General features: G+C 44.3%; 1 protein-coding gene across 5 annotated transcripts in view; it reads left to right on the top strand.

Moving 5' to 3' along the window:
- Positions 1-27471, top strand: part of NEK6 (NIMA related kinase 6) — a 136005-nt gene that overhangs the window by 55670 nt on the left and 52864 nt on the right. For all 5 annotated transcript variants that reach the window (XM_054998135.1, XM_054998132.1, XM_054998137.1 and 2 more), the window contains exon 2: positions 567-688. In XM_054998135.1, the coding sequence (XP_054854110.1) occupies positions 596-688 (93 nt within the window). In that variant the 5' untranslated portion in view covers positions 567-595. The remainder of the gene's footprint in view (positions 1-566; positions 689-27471) is intronic.

The raw sequence follows: 27471 nt of genomic DNA, 5'->3' as shown, positions 1-27471 counted from the left end.
TAGAGTATTAGGGTTACCAGTTCCCAGTGGGAGCGGGGGATTCCCTTCTTTCACCCTCTGCCCGTTGCCACCACTTACCTGGCTGGCAGGGGGAATGGCACAGGAACAGGCCTCCCAGGCATGTTCCTGGGGCGGTACGATGATGTCACTTGCTAGGAATGATGTCATTCGGCCGCCCCCAAGAACTCTCCTGTGCTTTGCAGTGGGTCAATTTGGGCATCATATGGGCTAAACTGAGCCTGTTTGAGGCCCAAATTGGCCTGCTGTGAAGCACGCACACGTTCCTGTTCCTGCATGATGACATCGCCCAGAAGTGACGTTCATCACACAGGCATGGGAACGCGCGTGAGAAGGTGAGTGCCAGGTACCTGCCCTCCTGCTGGGAACGTAAAGGGACCTGGTAACCCTATAGAGTATAGAGGCTGTGTCCTCCCTTTTTCTGAGGTGTGCAAATGAAAGGTCTTCAGATGTTCCTTTGCATCTACAGTAAGAAAGAGAAAAGCCTCTTAGATTCTTTCAGTCAAGTGTGTAGTCACTTTCACACAATTGTGTTATTGTTCCAACAGAACTTGAAGGCAAAGACTGGCATGTTAGTATGGAAGGGCAACACAATCATCCACATCATCTAGGGGACCAGAATAATCCACTCTGCAAAGTGGCAAGTCAAGAATACCAACATGATACTCAGGTAAGCAGCCATTCACCCCCATCTTCTTGAAAATTAAGGACATTTTATGAACCACATTCACTTAATTCAATTATTTAAATATTTATATCACACCTTCCCCCCAAATTACAAGAATATACAGTACTGTTCTGCAGTCAGATTGAACGTTGTATAGCTACTGTTACCATGTTATTTTAGGTGACCATTATATTTCTAAGGGAGATCAGAGGAAATATTTGTATTTTAACAAACATATCCTAAATTTGTTATTTGAAATATTTAAAAGTTTTTATTTAGAATTTGTTGTTTAAAATATAACTATAGCAGGGGGAAGTTTTAATAATTAAATAGTTCAAAAGTTGTACTGTTTTTATACATTACTATAAATTATGTGGGGCCTTTGGAACAAGCAGGGAATGTAACATTCATTTTCTAAATTCCATGATCCATTCCATCCACATGTTCTGTTTCAAGGCGGTCTTTGCCCTCATTCTCCCCGCCCCTTCTATGTTCAAGTATCTAATTCCCAAAAGGCTTCAGTGTGCAGATGAAATAATTGGAAAGGGTGACCACCAAAGGCTAGGAAGGACTATTCTGCAACCTACAGGTTTTCTAAAAAATGTTTTAAAAAGTTGGACTTAAAAAAACTCAGAAACTGGAACAGTGATGTTGTTCATGTACAGGCATACCTGGGGAACCTGTTGCTCTTATAAAAATAATAATTACCTGATTGCCACTGAAGAGTTGGGGGAGCAGAAAGAGAATGAAAGTGTCAGCCAGTAAGAGGAGGATGAAAGGAGGACTTTTTTTAAAAAAGAAAGCACTCAGACTCAATAGTGAAGAGGGAAGTGGAAGGAGAGGATGGGATAAATAGGGAGAAAAGCAGGGGCTGGAATATTAGGAACTAGCTGGGAGGGAGATCAGACAGTGTAGTTCCAGTAGCTCACAGGAGAATGAAGAATGGGAATTTCCCTCCCTGTGAGTCCTCCTCATTGGTCTTCAACTTGTGTTGATATATGTAGGATTCAGACACATTTATGTGCACTCACAAATATATATTTATGACATTACCTGTTCTTAGAAGTTCATGGCTTGTCAATTGTTGGAGCACTCTTGTAAAAGGAAACCTTGTCTCTAGAACAAATTTTAAGTTAACAAGGAGGTGTCAGTCAACTGTTCCCTAGCTTGTTGCTCCCGCTCTCCTCTTTTCCACAGTTGGCTATTCCCAATTCTTTATTTGTGTATAATAAAAAATTGTTCATATATGCTGAAGCATCCTAATTGAAAGAACAATACCTAAAAAAGTGGACCAGATTTATCTGGTATGGTTGTACCTGATAAAGCTTTTCGTCTCTTGAAACCAGTAACATTCAGCCTTAGAAAAGAGGTATTACTTGCTGAGATAATTCATTAAAAGATCAGAAGCAAAGCACAGCTATGAGATTTATAAAAACAATGAATTGAGCTCTGAACACATGGTGCACAGTGATTCTTTGAAATACCCTGTGTGGAAGTCAGCCCCCCTCCCCTAATGCAGCAATTTGTCATATTAAGTCATTTAATAGTAATTGATCTCCTTGAATTAGCCAAGTTACATTTTGAGCAATTAGGGTTAATTACAGTCTCATTTGGCAGGATAGAGCCCATGTAATTATTCCATGAACAAGATTAGGAAGTATTCTTATGCAGCAGATACAGTCATAGCATCTTTAGAGCACATGTTGGAATTTGAAATGGCATGGTTAACTGTAATTAGTAGATAATAACTCTCTTCTCCTGGTGGCCTGACATTAGGATGTTTTGTTGTCATGCGTGACTATTTTTGAGTGTACTTTTATTACCCTTCCCTCCCCATTCTCTCTTTTTGTATGTTTTGGCTGTCTCTGTACTCTTCACTTGAGGAAGCAAAAGTGAAGTTGGGAATATTCAGAGAGTAGTAAAATATTCAGAGAGTAGTAAAATATTCAGAGAGTAGTAAAAAAGAGTTTGTACAGCATGTGCTCCAGAGAGGCTTAACAAAATTGGGACTATTCCTTTCAGAGAAAAGATTGAAAAGGGAGGATAAGTAGCAGTTCTTGAATATGTTGGAGACTATCATTGTGGTAGGGAGAGGAGAAGACAGAGAAAAGTACTGAAAAAGCTCCTGAGGGAGACGCAATAAGTGATGTGTTCAAAGTGTAATAATGTGGATATAGAGTGGAAATTAAGAGAGAGTTCCTGGGGCTCCTGATTCACTGCCTGAGAAGCAGCTGTTGACCCCCGACAAACATGTGTGATCTTTGTCAACGGCATTGGCACCTTTGGTTCACCATTGTGTCATCTTTGCAGTCCCACATGGGAACTGCACATGCGTAGGCCAGCTGCAGATGTTCCAAAGCTCCTAAAGGAGTGAGATGCTCGCCTTGCCTTTTTGCGCTTTTCTCCCTGGCGTTCTTCTTCAGTCGCTGCTGAAGAAGGATGTCTTTTCACTAGCTCCTTGACTCTAATCAGTAGATGCAATTTTGGGTGTTTGGATCCATTGCTTCAAAGGCTCTATTCAAGAAGTGTTTGACCAAGATGGCTCAATCTGATGGGCATGAAAAATGTTTTATTTGTTTGGGCGATAGCCATGACACTGCCAGGTGTGCAAACTGCAAACAAGCCATTGCTATCTGTGCCTGCCAGCCATTCTCTTCCTTCACAAGCGTGGGAATCAATTACCCCAGAGGAATGGGTGTTGTCCATAGTCCATCATGGCTACTGTCTAGAATTCAAGACGACAACTCCCAACATTCCTCCTCTGTTCTATCCTTCTCATCCTCATACTTTATTATTAGAGGAAATGCAGTCTTTGCTGCAAAAGCAGGCCACAGAACTGGTTCTATCTGATGGTTCTGAAGGGATTTTCTCCCTTTACTTCATTGTGGACAAAAAAGTGGGAGGCTCCTGTCCCATTCTAGACTTGCACATTCTAAACAAGTCTGTAGTTCCAAAGAAGTTCAGAATATTATCTTTGAAATACATTTTGCCCCTGTTGGGAAATTTGGGCTATCCATGGCCCCCAAGGTTTTCTCCAAACTTCTCATAGTGCCAGCGGTCAAATTCTGGGAAATGGGCCTTCACTTACATCCATACCTGGATGACATATTAATTCGATCCAGCTCAAGAGAGACATCTCTCAAGGACACAACATTCACAATCCAGTTTCTAGAGAAACATGGCTTCATGATAAACCCATCCAAATGCTCACTGCAACTGTCACAGAGCCTGGAAAACCTGGGATTAATACTAAACACCCAGAAGGGGCGATTTTTCCTACCCAAGGAGAAAATCAGCAAAACCAAACAACTCACAACAGCCATCATCAGGCACCCATTCCCTCTTCTCATGGAGTTAGTGGGCCTACTGGTAGCAGATGCAGAAGCGATATATTGGGGACAATTCTGAGATCCCTGTAACTTCAAATAGCACAGAAGAAAGTCATGAAAGTACAGGTTCCACTGGTAATGAAGAAAAGCCTTCAGTGATGGACCATCGAAGCCAACCTTCAACAGGGCAAGAGCTACCTCACTTCACAATTCCTACAGATATTTACAGATGCCAGCCTGTCTGGATGAGGAGCAACCCTGAATGGTTCACCAACCCAAGGCCAGTGGTCCGAGAAGGAGAAGTCACTGCCAGTCAGCGTATTGGAAATGAGGTCAATTTACCTAGCATTGAACCACTTCAGCAACCAGATAACTCACACCCGTGTCCTAGTCTGCACACAACATTGCAGCAAAAAGCTAGATCAACAAGCAGGGGGGAACCAGATCCTCACGCTTACAACAGGAGACAAACAAAATCATCAACTGGGCGGAAAACCACCTCTTATCTATATAGGTCGAACACATCAGGGGAATGTTCAACATCCAAGCAGACTGGTTGAGCCGAGAGTCACTCCACTGAATGGTCACTCAAGAGGGAGACATTCTTACAAATCTCAGCCCACTTCGGGACACCAGCACTGTCAACTATCAGGTACCGAGGTTCTTCTCAAGATACTTCCATCCAGAAGCAGAGGGCACGGACGCACTGACATCTCAGTGGCCCAGGGGACTGCTATATGCTTTCCCTTCTTTTCTGACGATACTCAAACTCCTATGAAAGATAATGGAGCAACAGGCGGATGTAATCCTCATAGCTCCATGGTGGCCAAGGAGACCCTGGTTCTCAATCCTACAATTCATGTCCAGCATGCCACTGATACAACTCCCAGTGCAACCAGATCCACATCAACAGGACCCCATATGGCACCCACACCCAGAGTGGCTATCACTAACTGTGTGGAGATTGAACGGGAATCCTTCCAAAAGAAGGGTTACCCACCAGAAATCATCAGTTCATCTTCGTTCTTCTGTGCCTCCACACATGGGGACTGCGCAGGTGCAGGCCAGCCGCCGGAGAATTTTCTAGAGCTTCCATGGCTCCGAAGGGGCCGTTTGTCGCGCGCCTCAGCGACCGTCTTCCCGCCCAAACGGTCACGTGATCCTCCAGCGACCAACGGCCCCTTCCCTCAGTTCTCTTCTTGCCGCCGCTTGGAGAGAACGTGAGCTTCGTGCTCTGTGCTTTTGTGCTTCGTGCCTTTCTCTAACTGATTGCTTGGCTTTTGACTTCGGACTTCGTGACCTCGACTATTCTTCGGATCTCGCTTTGGACTTTGACGTGGACTCGGTAATTTGACTCGGACTGTTTTTGACCCTTCTTTCGCTTGCCCCTGAAGATGGCCTCAACGGCTCTCTTCAAGCATTGTCTCCAATGCCACACCAAGATGGCCAAAACCGATGGCCATGAGCTGTGCCTCTTTTGTTTGGGGGAGACCCACAATGTGTCGGCCTGCAGGATCTGCCAGGGCTTCACCAACAAGGCCCGGCAGGATCGGAGGGCCCGACTGAATTCGTCACTGTGGCAGTCGGTCATGTCCGAGGGGACCCCGTTATCTAAGGCCGGCCCTAGCCCCTCTGCCGAAAGGCGCTCAAGAGCTGGCTCTGTGGCCTCCGCGAGGTCGGGGTCGAAACCGCGTCCCCCGAGTGCCTCGGCATCGAGAGCGGCCTCCCCAGCGCAGGGTCCGGCGCGGCCGCCCCGCAGCGCGTCATCCACCAGGTCGGATCCGAGACCGACATCGGAACCGAGGATCCTGGTGCCGAGTCCCCGATCGGAACCGACGACCGGTTCGATCCCTATAAAATCTAAGAGGTCGAAGCCGAGGTCCCCTTCGAAGGCGAGGAGCGCGTCGGTTCCGAGGTCTTCTTCGGAACCGGCAAAAAAGAAGAAGAAGACCAAACATCATCGGTCGCCGCATCCCGCTCCCCAGGAAGAAGTCATCGTGCTTCCTCACACGCCTTCCCCTCATCTGGGTTCCCCTGAACCAGAGGAAATCTCCGTGCCGGTGCTGGATCCGATGGCCTTCGAAACGGTGCCCGCAGAGTTTTCGTCGGGGCCGGAACCGAGCCCGCGCCGTCGGAGCCGACCATCTCCTGCCCTTCGGTCGCCGAGATTGGAACCGAGCCCGTCTCCTCGTCGGAGCCGTCCATCTCCTGCCCGTCCATCTCCACCTGCGGTCAGTCGTGAGCGACGCCGGTCCGGGGATAGCATTCGATCTGCCCGATCCACTGCATCCCGGCATCGTCAAGCCTCCTACCTTCCCTCGCCATACCGTTGCCAGTGGGAAGGGGCACCTGCTGGTTTCTCCGAGTCGGAACCGGGGCCATCGACGTCGAGGCGAACGTGGTTTCCCCCTCCAGTCCAGGGTGAGGACTCCCAGCACGGTTCCGAGGAAGGAGAAGTGGAGAGCCTGGCCGAGTACCAGTCGGAATCCTGGTCCGAACCGTCGCCGGCTGATGATCTGGTGCCATCTACGGGCTCCCCGTACGAGGACCTCCGCATCTACGCTGACCAGATGGCGAGGATGGCCCAGGCCCTCGAGATGGACATCTCCTCGGCGACCCCACAGACCAAAGACAAGCTGCTCAAGCGGATATACGGTGACAACCCGACGTCCATTGGCTTCCCCATGCTCGAGGGTATTGAGGAGATCGTGGAGAAGGTGTGGAAGGTGCCCTGTGACCAGCCTCCAACATCTAAGAGGATCGAGCAGCTTTATAAGATCAAGCAGGGCACCTGGCCGGCGTTGGTGAAGCACCCTCCACCTTCCTCCTTGGTCACGGAGGAATTCAACCCCCGACGGTCGGGTCACTCCTCGGTGCCTGCCGATAAAGAGGGCAGAAAGCTTGATGCCGTGGGCAGGCGCCAGTACATCGTCGCTTCGCTGGGTCTGAGGATTGCCAACTACCAGACCATCATGGCAGGGTACCAGCTGTACCTCTGGGAGAAGTTGGCGTCCTATACCAGGGACCTCCCACCTGAGCAGAAGGCTGTGGTGTCCCTGCTGCAAACAGAGGCTGTCCGGCTGTCTAAACAGCAAATGAATGCTGGGAGCCACGCTGCTGACACTGCTGCTAGAGGGATGGCTTCGGCGGTGGTCCTCAGGCGCCACTCCTGGTTGCGGTCGACCGCCCTGTCTCAGGAGGTGCGTTCCAGGGTGGAGAGCATGCCCTTTGAGGGGGACTCGCTGTTCTCCAAGTCCACCGACGAGACCCTGAAAAAGAAAAAGGAGGACAGACAGACGGCACGGTCCTTGGGTCTGGCTCCTTCGGACAAACCCGCCTCCAGGCCACGGTACGCTCCCTGGTCCGGCCCTTACCACTTCCAGGGCAGGTACCAGCAGCAGCGGCCAAGTTTCCACCAGTATCCTGCCTACCAGCAGCGGTCCTACCCTCCCACACAACAGCAGAGGAGGCGTAGGCCCTTCAAGCCTTGTCCGTCACAGCAACCGGCCCAGCAGAGAGATCAGCAGGGTACCGGGAGGCAGTACTGATGGGTCGCGCCCTCCGTATCCCCGAACTTCTCGGACAGACTGAGTCCACTCCTCTCTGAGTGGGAGTCAATAACATCTGACTCATGGGTCTTAACAATTGTTGAAATGGGATACGGGCTGGAGTTCGTTGAGCTGCCTAGATGCAGTTCACCCTTGACAGCTGTCAATAACACTATGGCCGAGCTGGATGCGGAGATCGTGTCGCTCTTGGCCAAGGGTGCTGTGGAAGAATTGCCCTATGAGGACTCTGTAAAGGGTTTCTTCTCTAGGTTCTTCCTGGTCCCTAAGAAGGATGGGGGCTTACGTCCCATTTTAGATCTGAGGGGCCTTAATGCCTTCCTCAAGGTGACCAAATTCAAGATGGTTACGTTGGCAACTGTGATCGCCTTGCTCAAACACGGGGATTGGTTTGCGGTCCTTGACTTAAAGGACGCATATTTTCACGTGGGGATACGGGAGGAGCACAGGAAATACCTGAGCTTCGTTTACCGGCAAAGGGTTTTCCGGTATAAGGTGCTCCCTTTCGGCCTGTCCACTGCCCCACGAGTGTTCACGAAATGTGTGGCCCCTGTGGTTTCCTTCCTATGGGAAGAGGGCTGTACCATCTTTCCGTACCTCGATGACTGGCTCGTCGTGGCTGAATCGGAGTCTAGGCTGGTGCAGGACATTGGCTTGGTACTTAGCACTTGCCAACGCCTGGGGCTCCTGGTGAACTTTGAAAAATCTAAACTGGTGCCCAGCTGCAAGGTTTCCTACATTGGTGCACTGTTGGACTCTGTGGAGGGTAAGGCTCTGCTCCCCTTGGAGAGAGCTAGGTCCCTAAGGAGTCTTGTGTCCATGTTTAAAAGGAACCGATTCCAGTCCGTGCACTCTATCCAGTGCTTACTAGGGCATATGGCAGCGGCCACCTCTGTGGTGCCCTTTGCTAGGCTGCGTATGCGCCCTCTCCAGAACTGGTTTGTGCGGAGGTACGATGCTCTGCTGCACCCTCCGTCCCTCAAATTCTCTATCCCGAGGGTCATCCTCTCCTCCTTGGACTGGTGGCTATCTGATGACAACTTGTTTAAAGGGACCCCCTTTGGGTATCAGCACCATGACATCACGGTTACCACTGATGCCTCTCTGTTGGGATGGGGGGCTTACTGTGGTGATGTGTCTGTGCAAGATGTCTGGTCTGAGAGGGAAAAGACCCTCCATATCAATGTGCTTGAACTAAGGGCCATTCGTTTCGCACTTGTGTCTCTTACAGCACTGCTGAGAAATCGTCAGGTCTTGGTTCAGACGGACAACACGACTGCCATGTACTACGTGAATCAGCAGGGGGGCACAGTGTCCATGGCCCTGTGCCGGGAAGCCACGCTCACTTGGCAGTGGGCTATCAGGAACGGCGTGTCGCTCCGTGCTATGCACGTGGCTGGGTCAGACAATGCCCGGGCAGATGCCCTCAGCAGGGTCCCTTTGCTGGACCACGAGTGGGAACTGAACGTAGAGTGCGTTGGGCCGATCTTCCAGATGTGGGGTCATCCAGTGATAGACGTGTTCGCCACTGCGGCGACCACCAAGGCCCACACGTTCTGTTCCAGGGCAGGGAGCGACCCCCTCTCTATTGGGGATGCCTTCCAGTTTACGTGGACGCAGGGCTTGCACTACATGTTTCCTCCATTCCCCTTGATTCCCAGGGTCCTGTGCAAGATAGAGGACGACAGGACGGACTGCATCCTGGTGGCCCCCTTTTGGCCACGGCAGGTTTGGTTCCCGAAGCTCCTGCGGCTGTCCCAACGGACATATGTCAGTCTGCCCCCTCGGCAAGACCTTCTCCTGAACGGGAGCCTAGTCCACCACGATCCCAGGAAGCTGCACCTAACGGCTTGGCGGATCGTTCCCCCCCGTAGGCTTTACTGACGAGGTACAGAGGGTCCTCCTGAATGCTCGTCGGCCATCCACTAGGCGCGCTTATGCGGCCAAGTGGTGCAGGTTTGAACTTTGGGCACTTGCTAAAGGAGTGGTGCCTGACAGCAGTCCCTTGGGGGTTGTATTCGAGTATTTGTGCCACTTGCGTGGCCTGGGCTTGAAGGTTTCCTCCCTCAAGGTCCACCTGGCAGCGATATCAGCTGCTCACACCTGAGTTGAGGGTGCTACACTGTTTTCTCACCCACAATCCCGCCAGTTCCTTAAGGGCATGTACAATCTTTACCCACCTGTGCCGGCGCCAGTGCCTCAGTGGTCACTGTCCCTGGTACTCTCCCGTCTCATGTTGCCTCCATTTGAACCTATGGCTACCTGCCCCTTGGATATGCTATCCTACAAGGTGGCATTCTTGGTGGATGTGACATCGGCCAGAAGGGTCAGTGAGATGTCTGCACTGCGGTCTGACCCTCCCTTTCTTGTGTTTCATCCCAACAAGGTGGTCCTGCGTCCCTGCCTCGGGTTTCTGCCCAAGGTGGTGTCCGCCTTCCACCTCTCGCAGGATATCTCACTGCCTGCATTCTTTCCTCAACCTTCCTCTAAGGGGGAAAGGGCCCTCCATTCCCTAGACTTGAAGAGGGCCCTAGCTTATTACCTGGATAGGACAAAGGGATTCCGCTCCAGTCCTCACCTGTTTGTATGTTTTGGGGCCAAGGACAAGGGTAACAGGGCTTCCTCACAAACCCTGTCTAGGTGGATTGTGGCGGCCATTAGCAGGGCCTATTCCCTGGCAGGGGTCGCTTGCCCGCTTCATGTTAGGGCCCACTCCACGCGGTCCCAAGCATCCTCTTCGGCACTCCTCAGGGGGGTGCCCCTCGTTAACATTTGTAAAGCAGCCACATGGTCCTCTGCAGACACCTTTGTCAAGCATTACGCCATTGATGTCAATGCGGAGCAGGATGTATCTGTGGCCAAGGCTGTCCTACACTCCCTTTTTTCCTGAGGGAGTCTTGGGAAGACTTTCTTGGCGTACCTGCTAGGTACCCTTGAGTGAAAGAGTGTATATATGTATATTTGGGTGTATATATGTGTAAATATTGAGTACTGATGAATCACTGTACAGTTTACACAGATGTATATATGCATATCTATTTGTTGTTGTTCTTGTTTGTTCAATAAAATTGTGTTGGACTTCACCCCACCTTCCTTATTGTGTGAAGCTTGGTACACTCCCATGTGTGGAGGCACAGAAGAACGAAGATGAAAACAGGGTTAACATACCTGTAACTTATGTTCATCGAGTTCTTCTGTGCTGACACACAACCCTCCCTCCTACCCCGCTGTGAATTCCAATGCACAATGATGTGGTGGCTGTAACTGAATCTGATGTGTTTTAAGGTGTTACGGCTAAGTGTGTTGGTCAAGCGGCGGCAAAGGAGAACTGAGGGAAGGGGCCATTGGTCGCTGGAGGATCACGTGACCGTTTGGGCGGGAAGACGGTCGCTGAGGCGCGCGACAAATGGCCCCTTCGGAGCCATGGAAGCTCTAGAAAATTCTCCGGCGGCTGGCCTGCGCCTGCGCAGTCCCCATGTGTGTCAGCACAGAAGAACTCGATGAACATAAGTTACAGGTATGTTAACCCTGTTTACCCTCCAGGCACCCAGAAAGAAATCCACAGTAAAAATATACAACTCAACCTGGAAAGCCTTTATTCACTGGAATAGATGAAAGCAGCTGTATTCACTGAAGCCAACAATGGGAACTATCATAGGGTCCCTACAGGAGAGCCTAATCAGAGGATTCAAACCAGCGACCTTGAGAAAATAGGTAGCAGCAATCAACACAGTCATCCCTTTGGTGGAAAATGAACCTGTCTCCAACCACCCACATGTCAAGAGATTTCTCAGGGGAGCAACATTGTTGAATCCACCTACAATACACCGATTTCTAACATTGAAACTACATGTGGTGCTTTCGGCCTTAACAAAGACACCATCTGAACCGGTGAAAGACATATCTCAGATGGCTAAAACGAAAAACTATTTTTCTAGTGGCCATAACCTCAGTACGGCACATCTCAGAAATGAGTACACTATCCATACGTCCGGACTTATGCATTTTCCACAAGGACAAAGTAGTATTGAGAACGGACCCGACCTTCATGCCCAAAGCATATTCCAAATTTCACCAAGCATAAGAAATTAATCTACCTTCTTTTTGCCCAAATCCAAGTCACTGAAAAGAAAGGGAATGGCATAACTTAGACATGGGAAGAGCACTTAGAACATACATATTCAGAACAGAGCACATATGCCAAACAGACTCTCTGTTCATCAATGTAGCCCTTCCAAAACTGGGCCACCAAATGTCATCATCCACGATTGGATACAGCATTAAGACCTGCATCAAAGAAGCGTACAAAACCTTCAAGCTTGAAATCCCTAATGGGATCACTGCACACTAAGTAAGGGTGGTCCCCAACTAAGGAAGAGTGGTCCCATGCACCAAAGGAAGAGGAAGAAAAATCAACTTCCTATCTCCCTGATTGGATAGTGAGAAACACCCAAGATGGCCTCCTGTCCTCAGAGGAGAAGGGCCCTTAACAGTAAATGTCCAAAGGTCGTTCTCCATCCAAGCTTTTCCTTTCTGCCGAAGGATGTCTCAGCATTCCACCTGAATCAGGACATTGTTTTACCTGGCTTCTATCCTTTGCCTACCATGGACTCTGAGAGACTCTTTCACACCCTTGATGTCAAATGAGCTTTGTGTTTCTACTTTGACAGAACAACTCCTTTTCGCAAGGACCCTAATCTGTCTCATTTGAAGGGCCTAAGAAAGGTCTGAAAGTCACCACTCAGACCATTTCCAATTGGATAGTTTGGCTCATTAGGGAGTGTTACAGTCTAAATAGCCATGTCTACTAAACATAAAAGTTCACTCCACAAGAGCTCAGGCAATGTCTTCAGCTTTCAACCTAGGCGTTCCTCTAGTGGACTTATGTAAGGCAGCCACCTGGTCTGCACCGTCTACATTAATCAAACACTATGCCATTGATGTAGACTCCAGAAGGGACACAGCTGTGGGCAAGGTAGTCCTGAAGAGTCTTTTCCAGTGAAGAGCTACATGCCCACCTCTTGGATAAGTTAACTCACTAATCTCCCATGTGGGGCTGTATAGAAGACATGATGATGAAAACAGAGTTGCACCTACCTGTAACTGTTGTTCATTGAGTGTTCTTCTGTGCAGGCACACATCGCCCCCTCCTTCCTTGCTGTGCACTCTTTATTGCTATATATGTATATGTTTTTCCTGGCAGCTTAGAGAACTGATGTATATGTTTTTCACTGGCGGCTTAGAGAACTGAGAGAGGGAGCCGCTCGCCCTGCCTTTTATAGCCATGCTGGGGAGAAAATGCGCAAAAAGGCAAGTTGAGCATCTCACGCCTTTAGGAGCTTTGAAATGTCCATGGCTGGCCTTCATATGCACCATTCCCATGTGTGCCTGCACAGAAGAACACTCAATGAACAACATTGAGTTACAGATAGGTGCAACTCTGTTTTCCTCATTTGGATCTGATGCCCCATTCCTCGAAAGAGGCTCCTACAGTTCTGAGAAGTGCTTCCAAACTTCTGCCTCTGAGGAAAGCAAAGAAGAAAAAATCTTTCTTCCAAACTTTCCTCAGTTCTGAGATGTAACTCTGAGAGTCCTCCTAAGCATCAGAGGCAGTCTCCACCTCGCACTCCCTCTTCAGTTTTGAGAAATCTTGGCAGTGCTTCATTTGCTGACAAGAATTCGGTACAGGTGATTCATCCATTGTCTCCACCTGCTAAGTCTAAGAGATCTGAGATTCATACTACTTTGACTTCAGATCCAATACCTGCCCCATATGCCTGGCCTCAACAGCAGCTATGTTCCAATACCCCTCGGTTCCATCGTCAATGTATTTTCCCCAGTGGAGACTGTGGTGTCAGCATCCCATTATGGGTCAACCACCAGTCGTGTTTCAAGAATCTTTTGGTGCCGAGGATCAGTCAGTAACCTCTATGTCGAAGGCTTACATTCCCTTAACACAGATCCAGAGGAGTTAGCCGTGTTAGTCTGTAGTAGCAAAATCAAAAAGAGTCCAGTAGCACCTTTAAGACTGTAGAAACCTCTTGCTCAGGGACAGGTTGAATGGCCCCTTTTTGAATCTCCTGTTGGTTTCCGATATAAGGTGGTATTTAAGGTATATAAGATATAAGGTATAAGGCGTTGTACACCAATATCCCACATGCAGATGGACTGCAAGCCATACGGAATATTATCCCAGACAAAACCACAGCAAACCTCGCCACTGAACTTTGTCACTTCGTACTCACTCACAATTACTTCGAATTTGGTGACAACTTATATCTACAGGTAAATGGCACAGCCATGGGCACACGCATGGCACCACAATATGCTAACATATTCATGGCGGACTTAGAGCAATGCTTCCTCAGCTCCCATCCACTGGAACCACTACTATACTTAAGATTCCTGGATGACATCTTCATCATTTGGACCCATGGGAAGGAAGCCCTTGAGAGATTTCATCAGGACTTCAATAACTTTCACCCTACTATCAACCTAAGCCTGGACCACTCTACACAACAGGTACACTTCCTGGACACCACTGTACAACTACATAATGGACGAATAAATACCACCTTATATCGGAAACCAACAGACCGATACTCATATCTACATGCCTCCAGCTTCCACCCTAAACATACCACTCGGTCTATTGTCTACAGCCAAGCCTTACGTTACAACCGTATCTGCTCCAATGCTCTCAACCGAGACTCACACTTAAGAGATTTACAACAAGCATTTTTGAGACTACAGTACCCACCAAATGAAGTGAAGAAACAAATCAACAGGGCCAGACTAGTACCCAGAAACAGTCTGCTCCAGGACAAACCTAAAGGAACTAACAACAGAACACCACTGGTTGCCACCTATAGCTCCCAGCTCAAACCCATCCAACGTATCATCAGTGAGCTACAACCCATCCTGGAAAATGATACCTCTCTCTCAGAAGTCCTGGGTGGAAGACCTTTCCTTGCCTACAGACAGCCCCCCAATCTTAAACGACTTCTCACTTACAATCATGAATCGGCCAGCAGAGTCACCAGCACAGGTACCAGGCCCTGCAACAGACCCAGATGCCAGCTCTGCCCCTATATCTACCCAGGGAATACAATTACAGGACCCAATGGCATCAACTACACTGTCTCTGGCTCTTACAGCTGCTCATCCTCCAATCTGATATATGCCCTCATGTGCCAACAATGTCCTTCTGCTCTGTACATTGGACAAACCAGCCAACCTCTATGCAAAAGAATAAATGGACACAAATCTGACATTAGAAATGGAAACGTCCAAAAACCAGTGGGAGAACACTTCAATCTACCAGGACATTCCACCAAAGACTTAAAGGTCGCTGTGGTTCAACAGAAACCTTTCAAAAACAAAATCCAACAGGAGGCTGCTGAATTGGAATTCATATGCAAATCTGACTCTGTCAAGCTGGGACTGAATAGAGACTATGAATGGTTATCACGTTATCACAGGTAACAGATTCCCTTTACAGAGGCGTGGTCTGGGGGAGCCCAGTGACGCCTGGTGTGGGCTTTCGGGTATCACAGTTCTCTTTGTCAGATGCAGCTGGCAGGGAGAGCTGTGGTCATCGAAGGCTTATACTACATAGGAATTGGATACTTTCACTGCTACAAATGAATACGGCAAACTGACTGCACACCAAAAGGAGATGTTTACATTTCCAAGCAAAGGAATGTTTTGACTGCCTCCACGCTAATTGCATTCTGTCTCCTTGTGATATATGTCCCTTTCTTTCTCCCCTCTCATCCCTCCTCTTCTGTATTTGACCAGTTCGGATCATGCATCTAATGAAGAGAACTTGATTCTCGAAAGCTTATGCTACAATAAAATTGGTTAGTCTTAAAGGTGCTACTGGACTCTTTTTGATTCCCTTAACACAGGATCCTTAATTGGATCTGGAAGAAGATACTACCCAACTGTCCATCACCTGATGAACTGCTTGGAGACCAGCTACCTCTCTCTCTGTCTGAAGACCTAAGGCTTTATTCAGAGCAGGTCATTAGAATGGCAAAAGCTCTTGAACTGAAAGTGGTGTCATTGGATCCAGAGCTTTTGGATGTGATACAGCAAAATCAGTAGGTCTGATAGCTCCACCAGCCCCCACCTTTAAACAGAGGTATTTTCTCGGGCAGGGGCACCAGCAACGTGCTCAGAGGCCTTTTAAGCTCCAGCCTAAAAGCCCCAGTTCAGGCACCCTTACAATGCCCCACCTCAAAACAGAGAGCCTCAGCATAAGCGTAGAGGGAGAAATGGGACACAATCCCCTGGGGAACAGCCTAATAAAAATAAGTCATTTCAATGACTAGAGGATAATCCCTATTTCTTAAATAAGATACCTCATTTTTATGAAGCCTGGTCTGAGATTTCTGATGATCAGTGGTTTAAAAAGGTTATTTCTTAGAGTTCCATTGTTATGCATAATTTGATTGAAGTACAACAGGAGATTCAAAAAGGGGCCATTCAACCTGTCCCTGAGCAAGAGGTTTCTACAGTCACGTTTCTTTAGTATAGATAAGAGAGATGATGGAATCAGACCAATTTTGGATCTTAGAAATCTAAATTTATGTTTAAGAGTTTTTAAGTTTTGCATGGTTTCTTCAGTTGAAATTTTATCCTTGTTAACAATAAACACCTGGTTTGCTGTTTTAGATTTAAAAGACGCATGTTTCCATATTGCTGTTCACAAGGACTGTAGAAAATACTTAAAATTTCAATATGCCCACCATCATTATCAATACACTGTTTTACTCTTTGGTCTTGCAACAGCCCCTAGGGTATTCATGAAGTGTGTTTTCATGATAGTTGCTTACTTGAGACCTTCAAGGTTGCTGTATTTTCCCTTACCTTGATGATTGGCTCATCACAGCCCGCCCCCTCACAGGAGGTGGAAAGTCACATATGCCTGATCACTTCCACCCTACAGCCTTTTGGTTTCCTTATTAATTGGAAAAAGTCCAGTTAGTACAGGTGATTCCCTTCATAGGTGCAATCCTGGATTCTGTCCAAGGGAAGACTTACCTGGTCAGAGATTTTATGCAATTCAGGCTATGATTTTAAAACTCTCTGTCAAGATGTTCTGGGCAGCCATCTTTATTCAGAGGCTTTTTTGTCTTATGTCTTCCACCACACTGGTTGTGCCATTTGCTAGGTAACACATGAGACAACTCCAAAATTGGTTTTTATGGAAATTTAGCCCTCCTAAGACTCACGTTTTGAAATTGTCAGTCCTCAGATCTGTTTTGCGCTCTCTGTCCTGATAGAAAAGCCTTCTGAATTTAGTACTGTCACTCCTGAGATCCAGATTTTTTCTGATGCTTCCCTCAGAGATTGGGGTGCTCACTGTGAAGGTTTACATGCCAGTGGCTCCTGGTCCAATAGAGAAAGGAGTTTGCATTTCAATTTGCTGGAATTGAGAGCGGTTAGATATGCCATAATTTCTTTTACAACTCTCCTTCTTGGAAAAAAGGTGCTGATTGCCACGAACAATATGACAGCAAAGTTTTACATAAACAAAGAATGGAGCCCAGGCTTCCCAAATTTGGCATTGGGCACTCATGCACTAGATATCACTAGTCACCATTCACGTTGCTGGCACAAGAAATGTAACAGCAGGAGACTTCCAGCTGGGGATCATGGAGATCTGAAGTGACTCAGGGAGCTGAGCCATCCGGGTTGCTCTTTTTGGGATAGTGGGGTGCTTTGATCACCCACAGCCACCCAATTTCAGGTAGAAATTGGGCAAGGATGCTCGATATCCCTAATCATAGATCCTGAGGAGTTAGCCGTGTTAGTCTGTAGTAGCAAAATCAAAAAGAGTCCAGTAGCACCAAAACTTCTGCCCAGTTTTGATCAGGCATCTGATGAAGAGAACTTGATTCTCGAAAGCTTATGCTATAATAAAATTGGTTAGTCTTAAAGGTGCTACTGGACTCTTTTTGATTTCGATATCCCTAAGAGGGTGTGATCTCGGCAGAGGGCGGGGGGAGTTCTGAATCAAGGATTCTCCATCTGCTTTGAAGATACCCTCCCAGAGGGGCGGCTAATATCTCTGCAGCAACCTTTGGAATCATTTAATTGGCATAGCATCTTCGTACCCAAGCTTCAGAAACAGATTTTAACCAGAAGGGAGCCAAAGAGACAGTGAGTACAACCCTAGGAGAGTGCGAGAGAGTAAAGATCACTATCTCCCCTAACGGACTTAATTTCTGTTCAAAGACTGAAACGTTTTAAAGTAAAGAGACAAATTCCTAAAGCAAAAGGCATTAAAAAGTGGTGGGGAGTGAAGAAAGTGATTTTAATGACTTAAAAAGCTTAAAAAGAGCAAAAAGAACTTTTGTTTTGCATACCTGCGGTTTGGGAGATAACGACGCAAGAGGGAGAGTGTGGGAAGAGGCTGAAACATCGTGACTGCCTGTAATTGTCTGTAATACAAGTGAGTGGTGGCTAGAAGGGCAGGAAGACGGCAGGAACAGAGGAAGAAAAACAAAGCAGAACAAGAGACCAGAAGAGGAAGCTGAAGTTAGCCATTTTGAGTGTGGGAAGGGCAGAAGGCTTCAGTATAGAGAAAGTGTACCTGACATTTTAAAGAAGAAGCGGAATACGCCATTTTGGACAAGGGAAAAGTTGATGGCAACCATAGAGAGTACCATTGAGAAAAAACGCCCGACATTTTGAAGGTTTGCAAAAGATTAAGTTATTTTTCCTCTTTCCCATATATATTATTGGACTTAATTAATTAAGTTAAATAAAATAGAAAAGATGGAGCTGAGAAAGAGAGCCGATTCATGGGGTCCCAAGGCAAGTTCAATGGCGGAGAAAATTGAAAGTTTAGACAAAAAAATAACAGAAGGCAATAAGGAAGCAAATGAGACTATACAAAAAACACAAGAAATGGTCCAGGAATTACATAAGCAAGTGAAAGGCTCGCAATTGAATTTAGTTAAAGAGATCAAAGAGGCAATAAAATTAGAGGTTGCAGAATTGGCAAAGAGTACTGATGAAATAAGAACAGAGCTCGAAACTACAAAACAAAAAGTGCAAGAGGTGGAGGAGAAAAAGGAGAGTATAAGAGCAGAGGCAGCGGGAGTGAGTGATAGAGTTGTTGTAATGGAATGCAGAGCTATGGAAAAACAGCTTGGTTTTCGAGGTATTCCAGGGGTAATGGCCGGATCTGCATTGAAACAAGTCACTGAAATAATTGCGGAATTTTTAAGTAAAGACAAGGAAGAGGTAGCTGCCAACCTAGACATTGCTTACAGAGTTAATTCCATGTATGCAGAGCAAAAAAACTTGCCAAGAGATGTTATTGTCCAGTTAACCACCAAGAGAATGAGGGAGGAGATTATCAGAAAGCATTATGAATCCCCATTGGTACTTGAAGGGAAGCATGTTCGAATTATGAAGGAGTTACCGAGATCGGTGTTGCAAGACCGAAAAAAAAATACAGAGACCTGACTCAAAAATTAAAAACAATGAATATAAGATACAGATGGGAAATTCCAGAAGGGTTGAGCTTTGAGTTTCAATCTGAGGTGAGTCATCAAATCAAGACATGCAAAGGATGTGTTTTTGACAGAATTTGAAAAGGACTTACCAAAATCAACTAGACTGTAATTATGGAATACAAATTAATATCATAGAATGTAAATGGACTTAATTCACCTTCAAAGAGAAAAGCAATATTTCATTGGTTGGCCAAACAAAAATGTAATGTGATTTGTCTACAAGAAACCCATATAAGAGAACAGGATGTAAAATATTTACAAAATAAAAAATTAGGGAAGCAATTTGTGGCAACAACTAAGCAAAAGAAAAGAGGGATTGTGCTATATATTAAAGAAGAATTGCAACCGAAATTGATTTTTAAAGATAAGGAGGGGAGATATTTGGCTGTGGAATTTGATTGTAATGCCAAAAAAGCCCTGATTGTGGCAATATATGCGCCAAATGGGGTGAAAGAACAGTTTTTTGATGAAATTAAGGATCGACTTGGACAGATGACATATGTTCAAGTGATTGTGACGAGGGATTTTAATGGAGTGGTAAATCCACAAGTTGATAAAACAACGAAGTTGATAAGAAACAAAGGAGGTAAGCTCCCAAAATCCTTTTTTGAATTTCAAAGACAGGAAGGTTTAGAGGATGTATGGAGGAAACAGAATCCGAGTGCTAAGCAATATACTTTTTTTTCAACAAGACATCAATCTTTTTCAAGAATTGACATGATTTGGGCATCAAAAGAGCTTGCTGTATGTACAAAAGAAACGAATATCTTGCCAAAAATGAGCTCAGACCATAATCCTGTGTTCTGGAAATTTGGAATGAGAGGGGAAAAAAGGAGATGGAGAATAAATGAGGATTTGTTAAGTAGTCATGTTAATGTGGATGTTCTTAAGAAAGAGACTAAAAGCTTTATACAGTACAATGTGGATCAAGGAGTGGCAATTTATAAAGTATGGGATGCGTATAAAGCTGTGATTCGGGGAGGTCTTATGGACTTAAATGCCAAAGATAAGAAAAACAAAGAGTCGAGGTTGAAAGAAATTCAAGAAAAAATCAAATTTAAAGAGCAGCAATTAAAGAAAAGACCGGGTAAAAAGAAAATACAACAGGAAATTAAAATATTGCAGGAACAAATAAGAGCAATGGAAAATAAGGAGGTGGAATGGGAGTTGAAAAGGCTGAAACAAAAATCATTTGAAGGAGCTGACAAACCAGGGAAATATTTAGCGTGGCAGTTAAAGAAGAAAAGAGAGAAACAAATAATTAGTAAGATTGTGGAAGACAGGAAAGAACTGTTTGATCAAAATTCAATAGAGAGGGCTTTTTTTTAAATATTATGCAAAATTGTATCAGAAGAAACTAATTGATAAGAATTCAATAGAGGATTATTTTCAAAAGTTGACTTTACCAACAGTGCCCAAGAAATTGAGAGACAAATTAAATGCTGAAATAACAACGTTAGAAATTGTGGAAGCGATACAAGCTACAAAGATGGGAAAGGCGCCAGGACCAGATGGCCTTACAGCTAAATTTTATAAAGTAATGGCAGAAGATTTGAAAGAGTTGCTGCAAAAAGTGATGAATGCAATTTTATAAGGTGATGATCTGCCGGAAACGTGGAATGAAGCTAATATTACATTAATACCAAAAGAAACACAAGATTCAACCAATGTAAAAAATTATAGACCAATATCTTTAACAAACAATGACTATAAGATTTTTGCGAAAATATTGGCTGAAAGGCTGAAGGCCTGGCTGGTGGAGTTTGTAGGGGAGGAGCAGGCAGGCTTTCTACCAGATAGGCAGATAAAAGACAACCTGAGGATGGTATTGAATGCGATAGAATATCATGATAAAAATCCAGGAAAACAAGTTGGTTTCTTCTTTGTGGATGCTGAAAAAGCGTTTGACAATTTGATCTGGGATTTTATGTTTGCAATGATGGAAAAAGTACAGATGGGTAAGATGTTTACTCAAGCAGTTAAGGCAATATATAAGAATCAATCTGCAGCCATAGTTGTCAACCGAGAAATAACAAAACAGCTGGACATAAGAAAGGGAACAAGACACGGATGTCCACTTTCTCCACTGTTATTCGTGATGGTGTTGGAAATTTTACTTAGACAAATACGAGAAGACGATGAAATTAAAGGTTTGAAGATTAAAGGATATACATACAAGGTGAGGGCTTTTGCAGACGATGTGATGGTGATAGTGGAGGACCCTCTTCAAAATATGCCAAGGTTAATGGAGAAGATAAAAGAGTTTGGAGACTTGGCAGGATTTTATATAAATAGAAAGAAATCTAAACTGCTTTGTAAGAATATGTCTAAGCAAGAACAACAAGAGTTAATGAGGATAACGGATTGTGAAGTGGTTCATAAAATAAGATATCTAGGTATTGAGTTGACTGCAAAAAATATTGATTTATTTAAAAACAACTATGAAAAGCTTTGGCAGCAGACAGAGACATGATGGTGTGGAATAAGTTAAACTTATCATGGTTGGGTCGTATTGCTGCAATTAAGATGAATGTGTTACCAAGAATAATGTTTTTAATGCAGACAATTCCAATTGTGATAGATAATAAGCAATTTGAAAAATGGCAAAGAAAACTTTTAACCTTTGTGTGGGCAGGAAAAAAGCCTAGAGTGAAGATGAAGGTGTTATATGATGCAAAGGAAAGAGGAGGACTCCAACTACAAAATTTGAAACTATATCATGAAGCCATATGCTTAGTTTGGGTGAGGGATTGGGTGTTGTTAGAAAATCATAAATTATTGACATTGGAAGGGTACAATAAAACCTTTGGATGGCATGCATATTTATGGTATGGAAAGAGTAAAGCTGATGCGATGTTTTTGCATCATTTTGCGAGGCGGAGTCTATTTGCAGTATGGACTAAATACAAGCGCTATTTGAATGAAAGAACACCAATGTGGATTGTACCTGCAGAGGTTGTGAATCCAAGAACTGACTATGAAGGAGCGGAGTGGATGACACATCAGAACATTCTTAAGAGTGGATCAGAATTTATACAATATTAAAAATAATGATGAATTGCCATTTCGATATGGGTGGTTTCAATATATGCAGATAAAAGATTTGTATGACACTGATCGGAGGAAAGTAGGATTTAGAGTGGAAAATTCAGAATTGGAACAATGTCTACTGCAAGGGGGGGAATTGATATCTAGTGTATAAAATTTTGTTGAAATGGTTTACAGAAGATGAGACAGTAAAAGTTCAAATGGTAAAGTGGGCAATAAACTGTAATAAGGATATATTGATGGAAGCTTGGGAGAAATTGTGGAAAAATACTATAAAGATATCAACATGTACCACGATAAGAGAAAATGTGTATAAAATGATTTATAGATGGTATCTCACGCCAAAAAAGCTAGCCAATGGAAATAGTCAGATGTCAGATAAATGTTGGAAATGTGGAAAGCATGAGGGTTCCTTTTATCATATGTGGTGGACGTGTGAAAAAGCTAAGCATTTCTGGGGGGAAATAGTAGACGCTATGTCAGATATTTTGAAGAAAAAAGTTGTTAGAAACCCAGAATTGTTATTGTTATGTATAAACCTAGAAGACTTTGACAAAATGGAGAGGATAATGGTATTTTATATGATTACGGCGGCTAGGATAATTTATACACAGCTGTGGAAGACAAAAGAGATACCATCGGTGGAAGATTGGATTTTAAAAACATTGAGCTTGGCTGAAATGGATAAACTTACAAGGAAACTTCGAGAGGAAGATATGGAAGAGTATATAATACGTTGGGAGAAATTTAAGAACTATATAGAAAAAAAGTGGGACATTAAAGGGAAGGTGTGGTCTTTGGATACTTTCTGAGGGGAGGATAGTGTTCTGTTACTTTGAATTAATATAGAGGTAGTAATTATAATATTTTATTAGAGGTAAAAAATCTAGTTTGTGATAATATACCATTTTATTGATATATGTAGGTACAATATGTTATAATTTACTAGGTTATAATGTCATGAATTGAATAATAATATAAAGGATATTAATAATTTTGAACATTATAGATATGATAGATATGTGTAATAGTGCTATCTAAAGATACGCAATGGTATAAAATATATTACTATGACCCATTCTTAGAATGTAGTATATAGCTAATAATATAGGGGGCATATTATATTGTAGGTTATTGGATACTATTGATAGATAGTACTAAAAGATATGGAATGTTAGATAATGGTATTTATCATTAGATAGGTATTATTTATATAGAGTTTAGTTTGGTTAAGATTTTATCTAAGAGGTAATAAAGGGAATGGAAAACTGTCGGAAGTCAATGGAAAAGGGGGGGAAGGGGGTTATTATAATATGATGGAAAGTTAACTGTGTATGTTTTTTATATTTGTATAATGACCCATCCAATAATTTTTTTAAAAAAAAGAAACGTAACAGCAGACACTCTAAGCAGACAGCTTTCCACCAATCACAAATGCTCTGTCCATCACTATATTCAACCAATTTCCTCAACATGGGGACAATCAATGGTGGACTTGTTTGCTTCCTGGCTCAATACCAAGTGCCATCACTTGGCATTTTTGTTCCATAGCTGGCTCAGACCATCTCTCAATTCCATGGCAAAACATTTTTTTCTGTGGCTTCCGTCCCTTTCCTCTCCTTGCGAAAGTGTTGGTGAAACTCCATTCTGACCAAACTAGTTGTATACTAGTGGCCCTCTTTTGGCTCAAACAGGTGCAGTTCCCTCTACTCTGAGATCCATCCAAGGGCACTTTTATCCCTCTGCCAATAGTGAATGACCTAATTCACGTGGATCCCCTGAGACTTCACAATGTCAGGTCCCTACACCTGACAGCTTGGTTCATCTCCCCAGAAGAATTTAGTCATCTAGAGTAGCCCACGTTCTGTGAGCATCCAGAAAACCTGCCTCTTGAATGTCCTATTTAGCCAAGTGGTCAAAATTTTCTATCTTGGCTAAGTCAAAAGGGGTTAACCCTCTAACATGTGACTTGGAGTACATTTTTCAGTATCTCCTAGACTTAGTGGGTTTGGGCATCGCAGTTACTTCTGTTAAGGTGTACCTTGCCGCCGTTTCAGCTTTTCGTGATAAGATGGGTGTTACGTTTTTTTCTTGTGAAATTTCTAAGAAGTTTTTGAAAGGTTTGTTCAATCTCTGTCCTCCTGTTTCTCAATCAGTGCCTAAATGGAGTTTATCTTTAGATTTATCTTCATTAATATGTAAACCATTTGAACCAATGGCAACCGGCAGATTGGATTTTGTTGACACCTGTGTGTGTGTGGAAAAGGAACCAAGCAAACTTGTGAATATACCAAGTTTTTGAGAGTCGAGAACAGTTGCACTTTGCTACCTTAGTACATGCATCTTAAATTTTTGCCATGTGAGAAATAGGAGGAAACTCCCCATTTTGGGGGGTAAAATTTGGACAGAAGCAGTCATGATAGGACTAGCAGTGTATTTGGATATCAAGTTAAACTTTGTAACACTGAAATCCTCTGTAGTGTGTTATCATTAGCATGCTAATTGTGGACAAAATCACTGACATTGAAACAGTGACCGTGTCTGTGAAAATATGTTGTATATGTCTACAGTTTTCACAGGAATTAACATTACCTTATGTTGTAGATTGTCTTGTATTGAAATCTTCATACTCATATTTTGAATGAGTCATTCTTTATCTTCAAAAGCATTTCACTCATTCAAAAAAAGAGAGTATTTGGGGCGTGGCGTCGGCTCTGAACGGGATGGACGCGTTGTGCTGAAGCTCCGTATCGATTCCACCCCAGACCCCTAGTAAAACGCATTCTACTTCGTCCTGCTGAAATTGACATGAAGGGTAAGCAAGACCAGACATTCAAGAAACAAAATACCAAGGCAGTTAAGAGCCTACAAAACTATTTCCCGAGCTCTCAGGTGGAGAGTGCTGAGGGAGAAGCGGAGGGGGTGAGGGCCAACATGGCGGCCGCGGGAAGCTCCTCTGAGGCGCGAAAGTTACCGACCGTGTCTTATGACCCAGCCCTGAAAGCGTTGCTAAAAGAGGTCGAAACTAGCTTTGCTGATCGACTCTCACTTATGATGGAACCAATCTCTAAACAAATTAATGAAATCAAGCTAGTAATGGAGACTGTAGCTCAGAGGACGGACCAAGCCCTGACCCAGACAGCGGCTTTAAAAGACGACGTTAAGCTCCTCCAGTCTGAGAACAGCAAAGTACAAAATAAAATCCTTGACATTGAATTTCAGCTAAGGAGCTCCAATTTGAAATTCAGGGGGCTGGAGGAGGACTCTACAAATGGCACGGACCTTTCTACTTTTCTCTCTGACTGGCTGGCAAATGAGCTTCAGTTGCAGGAAGGTTCACCCATAGCCATTACTAAAGCATACAGAATTGGCGCCAAAAATAATGAGAGGCGGAAGGGGCCGAGGGATGTGGTGGCGATGTTTGCTGACTGGAAGATAAGGAAACAAATCCTAGAAATAGCCAGAGTGAAGAGATTCCTGACCTACAAAGGGGCGAAGATCAATGTCTTCACAGATCTCCCCCCTGAAGTACTGGAGAAAAGACGGCAATTCAAAAGTGTGACGGAAGGTTTCAGAGCTGCCCAAATTGATTACAGCTGGACCCGCTTCTCAACGCTTCGAGTCAGTATCAACGGACAGACTCACTTCATCTCTACACCTGATGAGGGTCGCCGCTTCATGCAGGAATTAGGAATTGAAATCGCCATGGAAACTGAAGCGGGCACACAGCGGAGGAAGCGTAGCATGCCCTTATCACCACAGAAGACTAGCAAGATGGCCGCCCGTGATGCCTGACCGAGAAAGAAGCTGTTCTGAATGTCATTTATGCTTGAAGTGGAATGTTTAAAGCACTTAATAGCCACTCACGTTTAAAAGGGGGTGGGGTGGGATTGAATGAGGGGTTTTTTGCCTTTTGTTTTTTTCCCGGCTCCTACATACGGGCAGTTCTTTCTATTGGTCTGTAACCGAGGCTCAGAAGAGCTCTACTTGCTCTGAGCTTCTGAAGACTGCCTAGCAACGGGATAACCTTTACTTCTTTAGTGAAGTTCTCTTAGCTTTTACCTTAATTGCCCCATCAAACAAATACCCCAGTTGGTTTTATAGTGATCGATCATCTGGGAGGGGAGCTTCCACTGTGTCTACAAACCTAGCTGAGATTTCCCCTTTTCTAACTGATTAATCCCACTCTCCTAATATTAATTAACTCTGATATAAAATCCTGTGCTTCTATCAACTATCTGATTGATTTATTAAAAATATATCATAATAGGGGAGGGGGGAGAACGTAGGAAGTCTTCTTAGTAATAATTAAATTTTGTGGGTTTGACTTTTATTGATGAATATATGGGGCACTGGAGACACATAGTTAAGTATTCATAGTTCCTGTAGAGAAAACCCAATAGTATCTTCAACTGATTAATTATATATTAAGTAACTGATTACCTTATAGATACTCGCAGGGCTTCTCAAATTAGTAAAGAGAAGGAATCTGGGGTTTTATCAACTATTCTAGTATTTATCTCCAATCAATTTTAACTATCCTGATTAAATAAGGGGAGGGGGGAGGGGGGGTCTTTTATTGAACGGGGTTAACTCATTGTGTATTATCTTTGAACATTTGGGGGGGAGAAAGGAGCACTAATACTAATTAATTTCTGAGGGATCATATCTTATTGATTATCATTGAAAGCACTATATACATATATACACGTATTAACTTAATCTAATAAGGATTTGCCCACGGGCTCTTCTATCAATTTTCTATTCCATATCAGAGTAAATACTCAACAAGAATATACAGCTTTCCATATAGGTACAGAAAAGGTAATTTGGTGTTGCATTAATTAATTCAATATTTATTTTAAATCAATTTTGATTATACTGATTGACTTAGAGGAGGGGGAGGGGGATTGTCTTATATTGAGGAAGTTTACTTTACAATCTGCTGACTGCGAATTCCTATCGCGTAAAAGGGTTGAAAGGGTGCTTGCCTAACAATAGTTATTTGGTGTGTAACTTGACAACTGAAACGATTTACTGTTGATTTCTCAAGTTATGATGCTATATAGTAGAGCTTAAAGCATAGTAGTTTCTCCTTAAATCTAATTTGTTAGTGAAACTTGACTGTCACAACGGTGTATATTGGTGTTGGCACACTGGTGTTGACAACGTATTGCTTTACCTGCTTTCCCTTCTTTGGCTACGTTAAGCTACTTGTGGCAATACACGCGACCCAATAGCTTGCACTACTCTGATAGTATCACTTTGGCCTACACAACCTCACACTTCTCCGACGGGGTTCCTAAGCT

The sequence above is a fragment of the Eublepharis macularius genome, chromosome 14 (genome assembly GCF_028583425.1).
Source record: "Eublepharis macularius isolate TG4126 chromosome 14, MPM_Emac_v1.0, whole genome shotgun sequence".
Taxonomy (NCBI): Eukaryota; Metazoa; Chordata; class Lepidosauria; order Squamata; family Eublepharidae; genus Eublepharis; species Eublepharis macularius.
This window is presented reverse-complemented; position numbering and strand designations above follow the sequence as displayed.